The 14,252-nt window shown below is 38.2% G+C and overlaps 2 protein-coding genes across 2 annotated transcripts; both read left to right on the top strand.

Moving 5' to 3' along the window:
* Positions 1-1,952: 1,952 nt before the first annotated feature.
* gjb1a (gap junction protein beta 1a) lies at positions 1,953-6,062 on the top strand. The gene is made up of 2 exons (XM_044370762.1): positions 1,953-2,236; positions 4,460-6,062. Exon 2 carries the CDS (start codon positions 4,474-4,476, stop codon positions 5,194-5,196), a length of 723 nt encoding a protein of 240 aa, XP_044226697.1. The 5' UTR covers positions 1,953-2,236; positions 4,460-4,473; the 3' UTR covers positions 5,197-6,062.
* A 1,823-nt stretch (positions 6,063-7,885) lies between these two features.
* gja2 (gap junction protein, alpha 2) lies at positions 7,886-12,489 on the top strand. The gene is made up of 2 exons (XM_044370285.1): positions 7,886-8,188; positions 10,411-12,489. The coding sequence occupies exon 2, from the start codon at positions 10,463-10,465 to the stop codon at positions 11,522-11,524; it is 1,062 nt and encodes a 353-aa protein (XP_044226220.1). The 5' UTR covers positions 7,886-8,188; positions 10,411-10,462; the 3' UTR covers positions 11,525-12,489.
* The last annotated feature ends 1,763 nt before the right edge of the window (positions 12,490-14,252 follow it).

Here is a 14,252-nt window from a genome sequence, read left to right on the forward strand (position 1 = left end):
AATACAACGTTTCAGGCAGACATTCAAGTACTTTCACTCTCACTAGAAAACTGAATTCACTGTAGTTTCACCTCTGCCAAGCAGTAATTTCTGATATGCTGCAATAACTGATAATGACCTCCAGATGTCATCCTTCAGACTGAACTGAACCAAGAGAGGATTGTCCTGCAAAAAACACACAGAGACACACACACACACACACACACACACACATAATTTTAAATGATGTATTTGAATCCACCAACTACATTACAAGTGCACAAATTTCAGTCAGTCAGTCAAACATGCCCAGGGCCTGCCAAAGATCACTATCACTTATATTCATGTAGCTCACCGACTTTTGCAATCAGGGACTGATACAGAAGAAGCTTCATGCACATACAGGTCAAAAACACAGCTCATCACTAGGATTAAAGTTTCTTTTCAGCCTTCAATCACAAAAACAACATTTGGAGTGCTAGATATGTTACAGAACAGGTTATGAGAGATATCAAATCTTGCTGGGATCACACAGGAATGTTTGTACATAATTACATGTCTTGGGAACACCCATCTGACAACAGCAGCAATTAAATCAACAGTAAAGTCATGACGTGCAGTACAGATCCCTCACAGCCATTCAAAATATGTGCATCAGTGAAGGTCCTTAGTACTGTTTGTAGCACATTGCATAGATTGTTTAGATTGATTTGAAGCACATGACAGATTGGCACCATATACATTTGGATGAATTAACATGATACAGGAAATAATTCACAAAGTTGTGGAGTTGAATGTTTTTTCTTAAGATTGATGACATTGTAGTTGCCTCTCAGCTGCTACTGTGAAGGAAAACACACTTAGTTTGAGTAGTTTGGTTACTTCAGCATGATGAATGATGTTTTCATTATTGTGTCCCCCTATACTGTGGTGTTGGTCGAGGTCAGTGACAGTGGCAGGCTATCTAAGGCCAATTTCTATTATTTACATACTGCCTGTGGTCCACAGTATTTGTATTGAGAACCATGTCTGACATTTAAGAATGTGTTTGTAGTTGGTGAAATAAACATCTGTTGTTTTTTTTTGCACCTCACCTCTGACTTAAACATCCTGCATTTAAAGTTGAGCCACTACACGGTCAGAATGCATCAAACAGTGCAGATGGTTGTTTACAGTGTGCCATAAAGCAACATTATACACACTAACACACTTAGGATTGATTTCCATTACTTCCCTGAACACGTATCCTAATATTAACATTAACTAAATTTTAACTCTAATATTTAGATTCATGTTGTGTTTATTAATCGTGTTGTCCCTGCAACATGATTGATAAAAGGAAACTGAGAAAGAGAAAGTGAGAGACGAATAGAAACATTGATATTTATGCTGATATTTGACGATTTAATCAAACTGGTGATTAAAATACAAGTAGTAAATAGTACAGCATTGCTGATGAATTATTCACAGCTCGGAGACTGAACTCAGATTGTTCAGTTTATGTGTATGAGAGTGACCTTTTTCTTCTGTTGACATTCTGCAAGGCGCAATGACATTCATCCACTCTGTAGATTTTAATCTAAAAGTGAAGTGGAGTTTATATAGAAGCACTTGAACACAGTGAGCAGTAGAAGTTATTCAGTCTAGAAAACAAGAAATTAATCCCACTTAGAAGAAGTACGTCAAACTGTGCTTGGTCCCATAGAGTGAGGGAGGGATGTGCTCAGCAGAATCATTCACTGGATTAATCAGTGGTTAAATATCGGGCGGGCAGCAACAATGTGGATGTAAAAGCTGAGCGGAAAAAACAGATGAGAGACTGATTATTATAATAAACGTTTGTCCTCTTATCTTTAGATCTTATGGGTCATTCTTTGTTATAGACCTTTATGTTTTACTCCAGATTGCGTCAAAAACGTCCTCCACTTCCTCTGCAGAACACAGCACAATAAGGACGAGAGGACAGCCTGCAGTCCCCCACACAGATTCCTCAGCTGGGCAGAAATTAAAACGTTTGATCTGAACTCTGAAGCTGTTTGTTTGGTGTCTGTAAATGGAGCTATTGTATGCAAATGCTGCGGACAGAAGCATATGACCTCTCCAGTGCAGGGCAGTGGCTAGTGTGAGAGAAACCATTAGCAATGCAAAGTCATGGTGCTCTGATACTCTTGTTCACATTCACAGATTGAAAAAAAAAAGTCTGATAATGTCGGCGTAAATGTTTCTGGATGTGCTTTACTCTAAACTGCAGCTGAAGGTAAGATCATTTTGTTTCTCAGTCTGTTAGCAGATCATCTAGCTGGGGAAGTGACGGAGTTGGTTTTTAGAGTCTTCAACTTGTCTAAATGTGCTTATAGGAAGTCTATGATTTACTTTACAGACTTCATAAGAAATAGAATAGTCTGTGACTCTCCAGGAAATCTGTTTTTCTAGAAATCTCATCCAAAAGATGTTGCCTTTCCTAGGTTGAATATCAAACAAAACAGTATTTATTTTGCTGTGCTTCAGTTATATTCATCTCTAACTATACAGCTGGTCACAAAGTAGAGTTATTAGACTGTTCTTATTCTCTCAATCATTATACATCCTTCTCTACTGCACATGGAGACACTTTCGGTGCACAAAACATTTTCCTGCCAAGAATCAGGGAGTATTACAGACACCGTTATGTTGGGCGTAGATGCCCACTTTGCATGCTACACTATGGCGGCTGGTGAAAGCATGTCACATGACGTGTGGTGCCAGACCTCAGTGTTGCACTCTTAAGTGGCCTGCCAACCACAGAGGGGGGCAGAGAGGCTTCCTTCTTCTCTGGATTCACATCCATGCCAAACCAGCGGGTCAACATTGTCCTCTACGCTGCCTCATATGCCTCTTACACCTCCTGCTGAGCCCGGTAACAACTCTGACATTTATACCAGACTGGACATGCACTGGAGAAACAGGACAATCAATGATGATCAGAACAAAGGAGATAAAACACTTTGGATACCTTTTAAACTTAATAAAAATTCTGGACTTGGAAAACCTAATTTGATGGGAAAAAGACAATTAAATTTATATCAATTCATTAATTGAATCAATCAATTCATCAATTTAAAATCACACAAAGTGCTCTACCTTAAGTTCAACTCTGAGTGTAATTTATTAGCTACTGGGACTAAATTGTCTCAGCTTTTAGTTTCTAAAGGTACAGTATTATGTGGATTACAAGTACCACAAGTACTAACATTGCACTGAAGTTGTGATTGTAAGTTTCTTTCAGAATATTTGAAAATAGTTGTAGCTTCTTTTACAATATAAATATTTATAATAGTTTCCCATCATTCTCTGGTCACCACTGGATAGATGGACCACAGAGGTTCAAGAACTGAACCTGCAGCCTCTTTGATATGAGGCGGCAGTAACTTGGTGCTTCAGCAATACTATGAATGTAGTCTGTTTAAGTACCAGCACAGGACAAAGGTATAAACCAAACTATAGCACTACTTTATTGTAACTACAGATATATGTAGTGATTTTTTTCTACACTTCAAGTGAGAGAATATTCTGAATTTTTAATCCATATAAGAAAGTAATATTTGTTAGTGATTTGTATAGAGCAAACAATTTTCAACAAAAGTGAGTTTTGGAGGAATCTAAACAAGGAACCAAGCTCCTCAGCCTCACTCTTTTACAAAAGTTTGGAAAATACTCTGTATGGTAAATATGAAAATTTAATCATTTTATTTTTTATTTTATTATTTTAATTAGTTTAAAAGTTAAATGAATTGTTTTCATTTTTATTTTAAAATTTAATTTAACCTTAACTTAATTATAGGAGAGGATGCCACGAAACGCATGGTGGTTAATGCCGCGCTGTCAGTTAGAGACACAGCGGGCAAATTTACAGACTACAAAGTTATACACAGGTATTATTGTGCATCAGTTAAACTTTTGAAAATGGGACTCACTGGTGATCATCACAGCTGGAAGACGAAAAATGAAGTAGGTTGTTTCATTTAATGTTTTTTTGGGAGTCTTTTTTGTTTTTTTGTTTTTGGAAACGAGTAATTGGAGACTTGTTGTGTAAACCGCTGCCAGAATCCTCCCAGTTGTGTTTTTTAGGACACAGATCACTTGGACTGGCATTAACAGGCTCTATTGGTGCTTCAACTTTTGTTTTATACAACTGGAAGAGTCACACAAAGCAGGATTTTGCTGAATAGTTAAAATGAATGGTGGATATTGCCTCTTTTGAAGCTCTCATTTTTCTCATTTTTTTATTTTATTGTATATAAAGAAAGAAACATGATGGGAAATAAATATTCCTATTTTTATTTTGAGAATGTGACCCATCTTTTTTATATTCATGTTGTGTTGCATTATGTTCTTTGTGAACTGGAAAAACTTAAATCACAAAAAGAGAAAATAATATTCAGCACAGTATTTTCTCAGGTGTTGACCCTTTGATTTGTGGCTTTTGTACTTTCTCTATCAGACCCGGAACCAAAGATGAACTGGGCATCATTTTATGCTGTTATCAGTGGCGTGAACAGACACTCCACAGGCATCGGTCGCATCTGGCTCTCTGTCCTGTTCATTTTCCGCATCCTGGTTCTGGTAGTGGCAGCAGAGAGCGTGTGGGGCGATGAGAAGTCTGGCTTCACCTGCAACACCCAACAGCCCGGTTGCAACAGTGTCTGCTACGACCACTTCTTCCCCATCTCCCACATCCGCCTCTGGGCGCTCCAGCTCATCCTGGTCTCCACTCCTGCTCTGTTGGTTGCCATGCATGTAGCCCACCGTCGCCACGTTGACAAAAGGCTTTACAAACTGTCAGGCCGGACCAACCCCAAAGACCTGGAGCAGATAAAGACCCAGAAGATGAAAATCACGGGGGCTCTCTGGTGGACGTACGTCATCAGCCTGTTGTTCCGCATTGTCTTTGAGGTCACCTTCATGTATGTGTTTTACATGATCTACCCTGGTTACAAGATGATCCGACTGGTCAAGTGTGACTCGTACCCCTGTCCCAACACAGTGGACTGCTTCGTGTCGAGACCCACAGAGAAGACCGTCTTCACCGTGTTTATGCTGGCTGTGTCGGGGGTTTGTATTCTGCTCAACATCGCAGAGGTGGTCTTCTTGGTTGGGAAGGCCTGCAGCAAGCATTTGCACAATGCTGGAGACTCGACTATGGGGGCTTGGATCCAACAAAAGCTTTGCTCGTACTAACAGATCGATAGGTTTCATACCTGCATAAAGGGACATACAAGTGACCTTAGATCCAGGTAACAGCTATTTCACTTGTGAGGAAGGTGCACATCATAGGTAGGTACTGTACATCATAGTATGATGATGGTGGCATTCAGTTGAACACAAACGTGCAATACACCAAGAGTTCTCACCAGACTTTAGGTGATACTTCAAAACATTCACACAAGAAATACAGTATCTATTAATAAGTTACCAAAAACCTGTATACAGAAACACTGACATGATATAATAACTTGATGTTTGGACCAAATAAATTTCAATTAAGTAACATTTATGGAGCAATATTCCAACTGACCACATTATAAGCTTTAATTTTCATGTATTTTGATGAAGGTGCTGAAACGAAAATGTTGAATCAAGAAATGTGACTTCTTGTCACATGTTATTTGTCCAAGGTAAAAATCATCAGATTGTGTCAGAAAAGTGCTGAAACTACAATGTAGTAATATTTTGATTTATAATATTTTATTATTTACATCACATATGATCACAAGCGTCATGCTTTTGCCTTTTTTCCACCATGAATCGAATCTAATGGAGTGAAATGATTGATGTCTTTAACTGTTATTAGTGAGATGTAATACTAAACACACAGGTCATGGTGCAATGCATAAATATTAAATCATACAATGTTTTTTCATACAGATTGTGGTTTAACATTCCCTCTAGATATATACGAAGCATTAACCCACCACAGAAAAAAACTTGAATTTAAGTTTACTACTGATTGCTAAACATGTTATGTAAAAATGCATTCATTTTGAAGCTGGATGTTTATATATTGTCAATACACAGCAGAATAAAATCCACATGAGTTTGTGTAATTGTGTGATTTTATCAAATATTCAACTGTGAAAGGATCATACAGTACATGTTGAAGTGATTCATGTGAAATATCTGTCCTTTCTAGGGGAATCATATAACTTTAAATTGTCCAATATGACATTTGGATTTGTTTCAACATACAATGGGCTGAAATTGTTTAAGTGTATTTTTGTAGGATTTCCTGATGTGGAATAAGTTCATGTAATACCATAAATCACAGCGTCACAGCGGTGCCGCTTTCTGTGTTTCTTCTCCGCTGTCAGCAGTGTGACTGGGAGAAAAAAACAAAACATGAAAGAAGCTTCATCACACATTTAGTGTCACCATCGCCATCTTTAGCTGTGAGATCCTCGGAGCCGTGTTGCCACCTGTGAGGAAACGTCTCAGGCTGATTAAGTTCTCCTTCTGAAGGCCAGAGTGCAGAGTTTTGGGTTATCAATAGCCTCGCCTTGTAAGGGGGTCAGTGTGCGGGTGACAATGGTTGACCCCGCAGACAGCTGGACCTGCCGTGACCGAGCATGAGGGCATTTCTCTTTTTATGGAACGCGTCAACACACACCATCTATAGAGTTCAGGTTGAAGTGAAACAAATTGGCACCACTGTACCAAAAACTAATTCCTCCAATCTGTTATTCCTGCCTGTGATTAGTTTTTACAGGTGACTGTGTGTGAGCACACTTTGTGTTAGTCCCACCCAGACACATTTTGTTGAAAAGGTTGAAAAGGTTTCTCTGTGAAAGGTCATCACGTGGACTTTGATTTTAATCTTTTACATTAAAAAAAGTTATCGATTACTGAGTTGTGAGGGCAGTCAGCTACAACACTTCTCAGCTTTTTCACCAATCATCTTGTATGATGATATGTATAGTAGATATCAAGGAAAAAGCTGTCACTGATCAATTGATACCATGATCTGTGGCAATTATGAAATATTGGAAATATTAAGATAATTTACTTAACTAAAAGTAGCAAAATTAAAACTTAAAAACAATAAATTACAAGTAAAATGCATTCAAAAATGTACTGAATGTACTAAAACAGAAGTAGTAAAATGTACTGAATGTACTAAAACAGAAGTAGTAAAATGTACTGAATGTACTAAAAACGAAATAGTAAAATGTACTGAAGCATAAAAAGTAGAAGTACTCGTTGTGTAGAGCTAAATACTATAATATATACTATAATATATTATAGGAATTATTGTTACTGATGCATTCACATGTAAGCAGTATCTGTTGTGGTAATGTCACTGGTAAAGGTCGACCTAATTTTATCTATTTTATACACTTTGAGACAATGTAATCTGTAACAACACAATTATACAGTATTACAGCTGATCAAATAAATGTAGTGGTGTGATATTTCCATCTGAAATGTAATAGAGTTTAAGTAAAGAAGCAGAAAGTGGAAATACTCAAGTAAAGTACATGAAAAGTACCTCATGAGTACAATACTTGTGTAAATGTAGTTAGCTTCTTTTCACCATTGTTGTTTGGTCTCCACCAGAGCAACATGTTGCTGTAAATGAAGCATTTAGTTAAACTTTGAGTTGACACAAAGCATAAAGTACCTTCAGATGATGCAGTCTAAAGAACAGCATTATGTTTGTATATGTCTCCCTGTATGATGTTTTACCACTATGCATAAAGCTCATCAGTCATCCAACAAGTTCACTGCAGTACTGAAGGAAGGCTTTACATTGTCTACAGTCAAGGGTCAGCTCACCAAAGTCCAGATCACCACCAGACTGACAACAAAGCCACTCCCTTCACCATGAATTATATTTATAGCACACTGTCACGTAAGACAAACTAACCTGCATTCTCACTGGACTCTTCAGTGGCCACTCAGCTGAACAAAAACATCTCTTAAGAAAGGTTTTTTAATCATTTTCAATAGGCTGGGATGTTTTCGTCTTGTAGAACACTGGGCATTGATCAGGTCAGAGTGGGAGGGCAGCAGGCGGGATCATAGACCCCCCCGGTGAAAACTATCTGCGAGAAGTTTATCTTGGCGCTGCAGTTTCCTCAGTGGTTCAGAAGAACATGGTCTCACTGTGAACTGAAGAGGCTCAGTCACCAAGTGACTCTGGATCCGCATTGCTGCAGGAAATGAACATTATCAGGTATGTCCTTCCTAATAAGGATACCCAAGATAATCATTTTGGATATCTTACCTAATAATCAGAAAACATACTGAGGTTGTGATTTGGTTAACTACAATATCTTTTATATAGTATCTAACTAAATGTATGAATGAAATCCAGGCACAGTTTTAAGTACAATTATTATTAATTATTACTTTTTATTTACTTTATTATTACAATTACAACTGTGTGAAAAGTGTTTGAAGATCCTTCAATTCTTGGATGACATACGTTATGTATTTCAAACAGGTGGTCAGATTCAGATTCTGTTGACTTCTCCTTGGTGATCCCTTTTTCTAAAGGACAACCACAACTATTTTTAAAGTTAATATTCTTTACGTTGTAACCAGTAGGGTCTGAAATCTAAACTAGAAACCTAAATCTGGAGTTGGGGAGGACTGCTGGGTACTGTGTCACAAGATCTATGGCGAGGCAAAGAGTTTCCCCAGCCTGCTCCAGGGCTTCCTCTCACACACAGTCAGCTGTGTCTTGGCCCATTTTATCAGATATCACTGGATAGAACACAAGATTTATGAATACAAACAGCTTTCTGGAAGTACAGCAGCCCTGGTTGTGAGCTGTCATGCAAGGGTTTCCATGAGTGAAACGCACAGCAACTAATCTGCTTATTGGATTCAATATGATTTGAATATACATGCACAAATTGTCAGTTTAAATGATTTTTCATATGAATCAGATTGATTATTAACACATTTAAAATTATTAACAGACAGATCAAATTTTCTTCATGGTTTCCACATATTTGGGGAAACAAAGGTCACATTCAACAGACCTGCTGCAGAATAAGAGCAAAAAGAAAGGGAAAGAGAGCAAATTATAAAAGATATATTTATTCTTTATAATTTGCCTATACATGCAGACATATTTACATAATTTATTTATGTAAAATTAGCAATACCACACTATAAAGATACTCCATTACAAGTAAAAGTCTAGTATTCAAAAGTTTACAGGTAAAAGTACAACAATATTGGCAACAAAATGTCAAATGAAGAATATGATAATCATCTAGAATGACCCATGTCTCTGTTATATTATTTTATTATTGGATAATTATTATTAATGGATTCATGTGTAAGCGGTACTTTATCATTGCAGCTGGTCAAAGGGGGGCTAATTCCTAACTGTTTCATATATTGTTGGTTATTTTAATTCATACCAAAGCTTCATATTTTATAAGTTGATAGTATATTTTATAGGTAACATATTAATCAGCTGTTAAATTAACACAGTGGAGCAAAAATTACAATATTTCCTAGTAAAATGTAGTGATGTAAAAGTATAAAGTAGCCTCAAATGAAGATACTCCTGCAAGTACCTCAAAATTGTACGTAGGTACTAGGGGTATGCCCGATTACAAATAAGTTATTCAGCAAAGCACAAATAGTGGGTTTTTTACAAATATTTGTTTCATGCAAATATTTTAAAAAATTATTTGTTTTCGGGAAGAAAAAAAAACATGTCAAATACCAGCGCACAGGTCAGTTACATTACTATCTCAGTCTCTCTCCTCTGCTCCACTGTTACGTCTATCAGCAGGTCTCAATGAGGGGAGTCACATCCACCTGCTACATGACGCACATTTCCTAATTTGGACATCACTCCCAGAGCTGGGGGTGTTTCCCAGAGATAAAGCTGTCGTTCCCCTTCTCTTTTCCACAAAGTTAGGTTGTAGGTTGAAGTTCTTCCCTACACGTTACATGGTGTGCTGTCTCTGTGTTATGGGTGTATAAATAGGTAGAGGTCTGTCTGCAATGAGGCGATGAATAAAGTTTTAGCTATGTTATCAGCACAGTCGTCTATGATCTGGGAGACTCCAGTTTGAGACCCTGTGTGGGGACCTCCTTCATAAGGTAGTTTATTCATGAACACTTATTGTAACACTTTAATTTTCTAAAATTAAAAGCATAATAAAAACAAAAACAAGATTTTTAAGCCTCTTTCCACTTTTATTCGAATACAAATACGAATACAAATACAAATAATTTTGCTGCCTCAACAAATACAGATGCAAATACAAATACTGGGCCCACTGCACATCCCTAGTAGGTACTGTACTTATATAAATGTGCTTAGTTACTTACTGCTGTAAGCTGTAGCTTCAGGACATAGTGTACCAAGTCTTTAGTTTAAATGGCTAGACTAGTCCTAACATTTTACATCTCTCCATGTCCTTACAGGCGTCTCTCCTGGTTTTGTCGATAAAGCTGAGCGTATATTTTCTGAGCCAGTATGGGGGACTGGAACTTGTTGGGGAAGCTGCTGGAGAGCGCCCAGGAACACTCCACCGTTGTGGGCAAAGTGTGGCTGACAGTGCTGTTCATCTTCCGCATCCTGGTGCTGGGAACCGCTGCTGAGAAGGTGTGGGGCGACGAGCAGTCCGGCTTCACATGTGACACCAAGCAGCCCGGTTGTCAGAACGTCTGCTATGACAAGACCTTCCCAATTTCTCACATCCGCTTCTGGGTGATGCAGATCATCTTTGTCTCCACGCCCACTCTCATTTATTTGGGCCACATCCTTCATCTGGTCCGCATGGAGGAAAAGGAGAAAGAGAAAGAGAAGGACCTCGCCATCCAGAATGAAAAGCAGCAGCAGTTACTTGGCAACAAGACCAAGAAGGCCTCAGTGAAAGATACCCAGGGCCACGTGCGTTTGAAAGGCGCCCTGCTGCGAACCTACGTCTTCAACATTATTTTCAAGACCCTGTTTGAAGTGGGCTTCATTGTAGCTCAGTACTTCCTGTATGGTTTTGAGCTCAAGCCAATGTACACCTGCGACCGCTGGCCTTGCCCTAACGTGGTGAACTGCTACATCTCCCGACCCACCGAGAAGACAGTCTTCATCCTCTTCATGCTGGCAGTGGCCTGCATCTCACTGCTGCTCAACCTGGTGGAAATTTATCATCTAGGTTTCAAGAAATGCCACCAGGGCCTACGCTACAGACGATCACAAGCTGAAAAAGAGGCTCGCAAAGCCATTAGTGAGGCCGTCATGCCCTATGTCCCAAACTATAACTACTTTCCTGGTCATCACGCAGTGCCTGAACCTTTCCCCACAGATTCAAAGTACAGCATGGCAGAGCCAAACTCACCTTACAGCCCCTACAACAGCAAAGTGGTTTACAAGCAGAACAGAGACAATATGGCTGCAGAGAGGAAAGGTAGAGCAGAGGGAGATGATGTCAAAACCTCTAGTCCTGTCTTTGAGGTGCCCGTTGAGAGCCAGCGCCGAAACAGTCAGTCAAGCAAGCATAGCAATAACAAGAGTAGGCTAGATGATCTGAAGGTCTAGGGACTTTCTGTGGTTTTATCCAAGACTCAGGAACAACATGAGAGGTGCATTGGGTTATGAAAATATTAGAATGAGTATGGAAGATTAGTGGGGACAAAACTATTGCATGAAGACAAAACAGATTATAGCTGTGATCAATTTGTCAAGATTAAAGAGCTCACAGTGACAGATGTATAAACATAAGACAAGTGCAAAATTGGGATTTTTGCAATCTGCTCTCACTGTTTTCTCCAAATCACAGAACTTCTTAATATGAGAGGTCATTACCAACGGGCTTTAGCAATACATACCTATAAATGGCTCATAGGGTCATAAGTTTTAGAGATCTGAGAGAGCAAGTAGCCTGACGTCCTTAAAAGGCAGGATTTAACAAGGTGATACTTGAATACATTTCTCTATTCTTTCACTATGAGTTTGAGTTGTGTTTGAAGAATAAAACTTTGAGGATAATAAGCACACAAAGCTCCACCGCTCATTCAAATCACAATTGAAGTCTTAATTCCTTTCATGGTATCAAAACATCAACTAGGCTCTCAAAAAATGTTTTGTCTTTACAAATCTCCTCTGACATTTTCGAAAATGTTTACTTGCAGATATAGTTAATGCTCAGATTTGTTTTGCACTCGCTCAATGGTTTTGTCATTAATGAACTTCCATTTTTGCGGGTAATGAAGGTTCAGATTTTCTGTTTACAATCAATTTATTCAAACTAAAACTGTGAAATACACGAAAAGATACCAAACCAAAAGCAACAGACTCCTGCAAATGTGTGACAAATAATTAACTCTTTACTGCAGTTTAATGTGTGAGATGTTTTGTCCATTAAACATTTCTTTTATCGATCAAATATTGGCAAAAAATGTCAACTGATAAAAATGTGTTCATTCAGATTTTCTACAAAAGGTAGATTTGCTGACATAGAAGAACATCTGCTTATTTGTGACTGTGAAATTTGATTAAACTGATGTACACCAAAGTATTGTCCTGTCAATATTCCTGTTGTAATTCACATATCAGATCTACTGTGAGCATCAACAGGCTAAAAATAATCATTTCCATATCCATTTCTCTCACCTGTCATAAAAATGTCACAGATATGCTCACGTCCGGTCACATGCAGCTTTCTCTTAACATACTCACTGCTGGAGGCAAGTTGAGAATGGTTTGATGTAAATAACACTACAGACATAAAAATGTAGTATCCATCCCGCAGCTCAGCAAATGTCACAGTTCCAGAGCCAGACTGTTGGCATTCACATAAATCTCTCATGAGACAACTGATGTTTTAGTGTTTAACACAGCAACAAGAGTGAAATTAATGTGTCACAGTTAGATTTCAAGTATTTAGATGCTGTATCAGTTTGGTTTGCATTAGACAGGCAAAATGCTGCTGGCCACAACTTAAACAACTGGACGTAAACATGAGAAAAGGCTTTACATTCACCTCTGAATCAGTTCTACACATATAACCACATATCAGACATGAAAAGAAAGCTGATTACTTTGACTTGAAACTGTTAAATACAGTTTAACAGTATTTAGCTATCAACATTATGAGCTACTAGAATAGAGTTGAGATTTATTCACTGAAACTATTCACAAATAAAGGATCCAATAAACACTTAGTAAAAGGTTTAGTTCCCCACAGGCAGAAAAGTCCAAATCTGGATTCTGATTGGCCAAAAACAGCATCAAATCCTATACTCTCACCTGATTGGATGGAAGTCGGTGGCCATTCTTTGGGCAGGGAACCAACTCCAAGTATTGTACAGAATGGATCAATTTGTTTTTTAAAAGACCTGTAAAAAACATTAATTTTTTATCATTCATGTTTAATTAAACTGCTCAAACAACATCAACCTTCAATGATGTCTACACAGAAAATGTTTAAGTACATGTATGTAGTTAATTACACTGTAGTAAATACAGGGTCTGAGGAACTACTGGATAAATACAGGATTGCCCAGTGCTTCAATGAGCCCTGCTATTTTTTGCCTAAAGTTGCCATGTTAACTGCTTGGTTTCCACCAGCTGCACAGACTGAGTGTGGTGTGGATGGACCCATTTCCAAAGCACATACCATCATACACTGGTGAGAGCTATGCTTCAAAGGCTTCCTCACTGCTGCTATAAATAGCTGTCGTGCACACTTGGAGGAGCATTGTGGTTGAAATGGGGGGTAGGGGACCAAAACTTTCTTATCCTCCGTCAGCAACAACAACAAGTTGTTGTAACAGCGAGCTGTATCCAATGGATCCATCTGCCCAACGAAGAATAAAGACTAATCATGAGGCAGAGCAAATATGTGAAACTGATGCCATCTGAACAAGCAAATAGCAGACAGTCATTAAACATGCATCATCTGTTCTCTGCCCTGCAGCAGAATTAACATCTGAAATAGTTTCATTCATTCAGTCAAACACTGTAAATACGTGTTTCCTGTGTGTGATGAAGCGTATGGTTTATCTTATTTAAGCTCATTTTAGTTTTACATTTTTAAATAATACAGTTTGATGTTCTTACAAATACAAGTCTATCTTCATATTTGATGAGGACTCTTTACATTAGTTTCCATTAATTGAGTGGCATATATGATTTAAAATCTGATCCATAGCAGTGGTAGGCTGGTCTAGTCAGGTGGAACTGTTTATAAATTAGCTTGTGAGAATTAAGGAGAAATATTTTAGGTCCATTGACTTTCATTAATATTCTGAACCAAGATGAGACT

This window comes from Thunnus albacares, chromosome 13, assembly GCF_914725855.1.
Source record: "Thunnus albacares chromosome 13, fThuAlb1.1, whole genome shotgun sequence".
Classification (NCBI taxonomy): Eukaryota; Metazoa; Chordata; class Actinopteri; order Scombriformes; family Scombridae; genus Thunnus; species Thunnus albacares.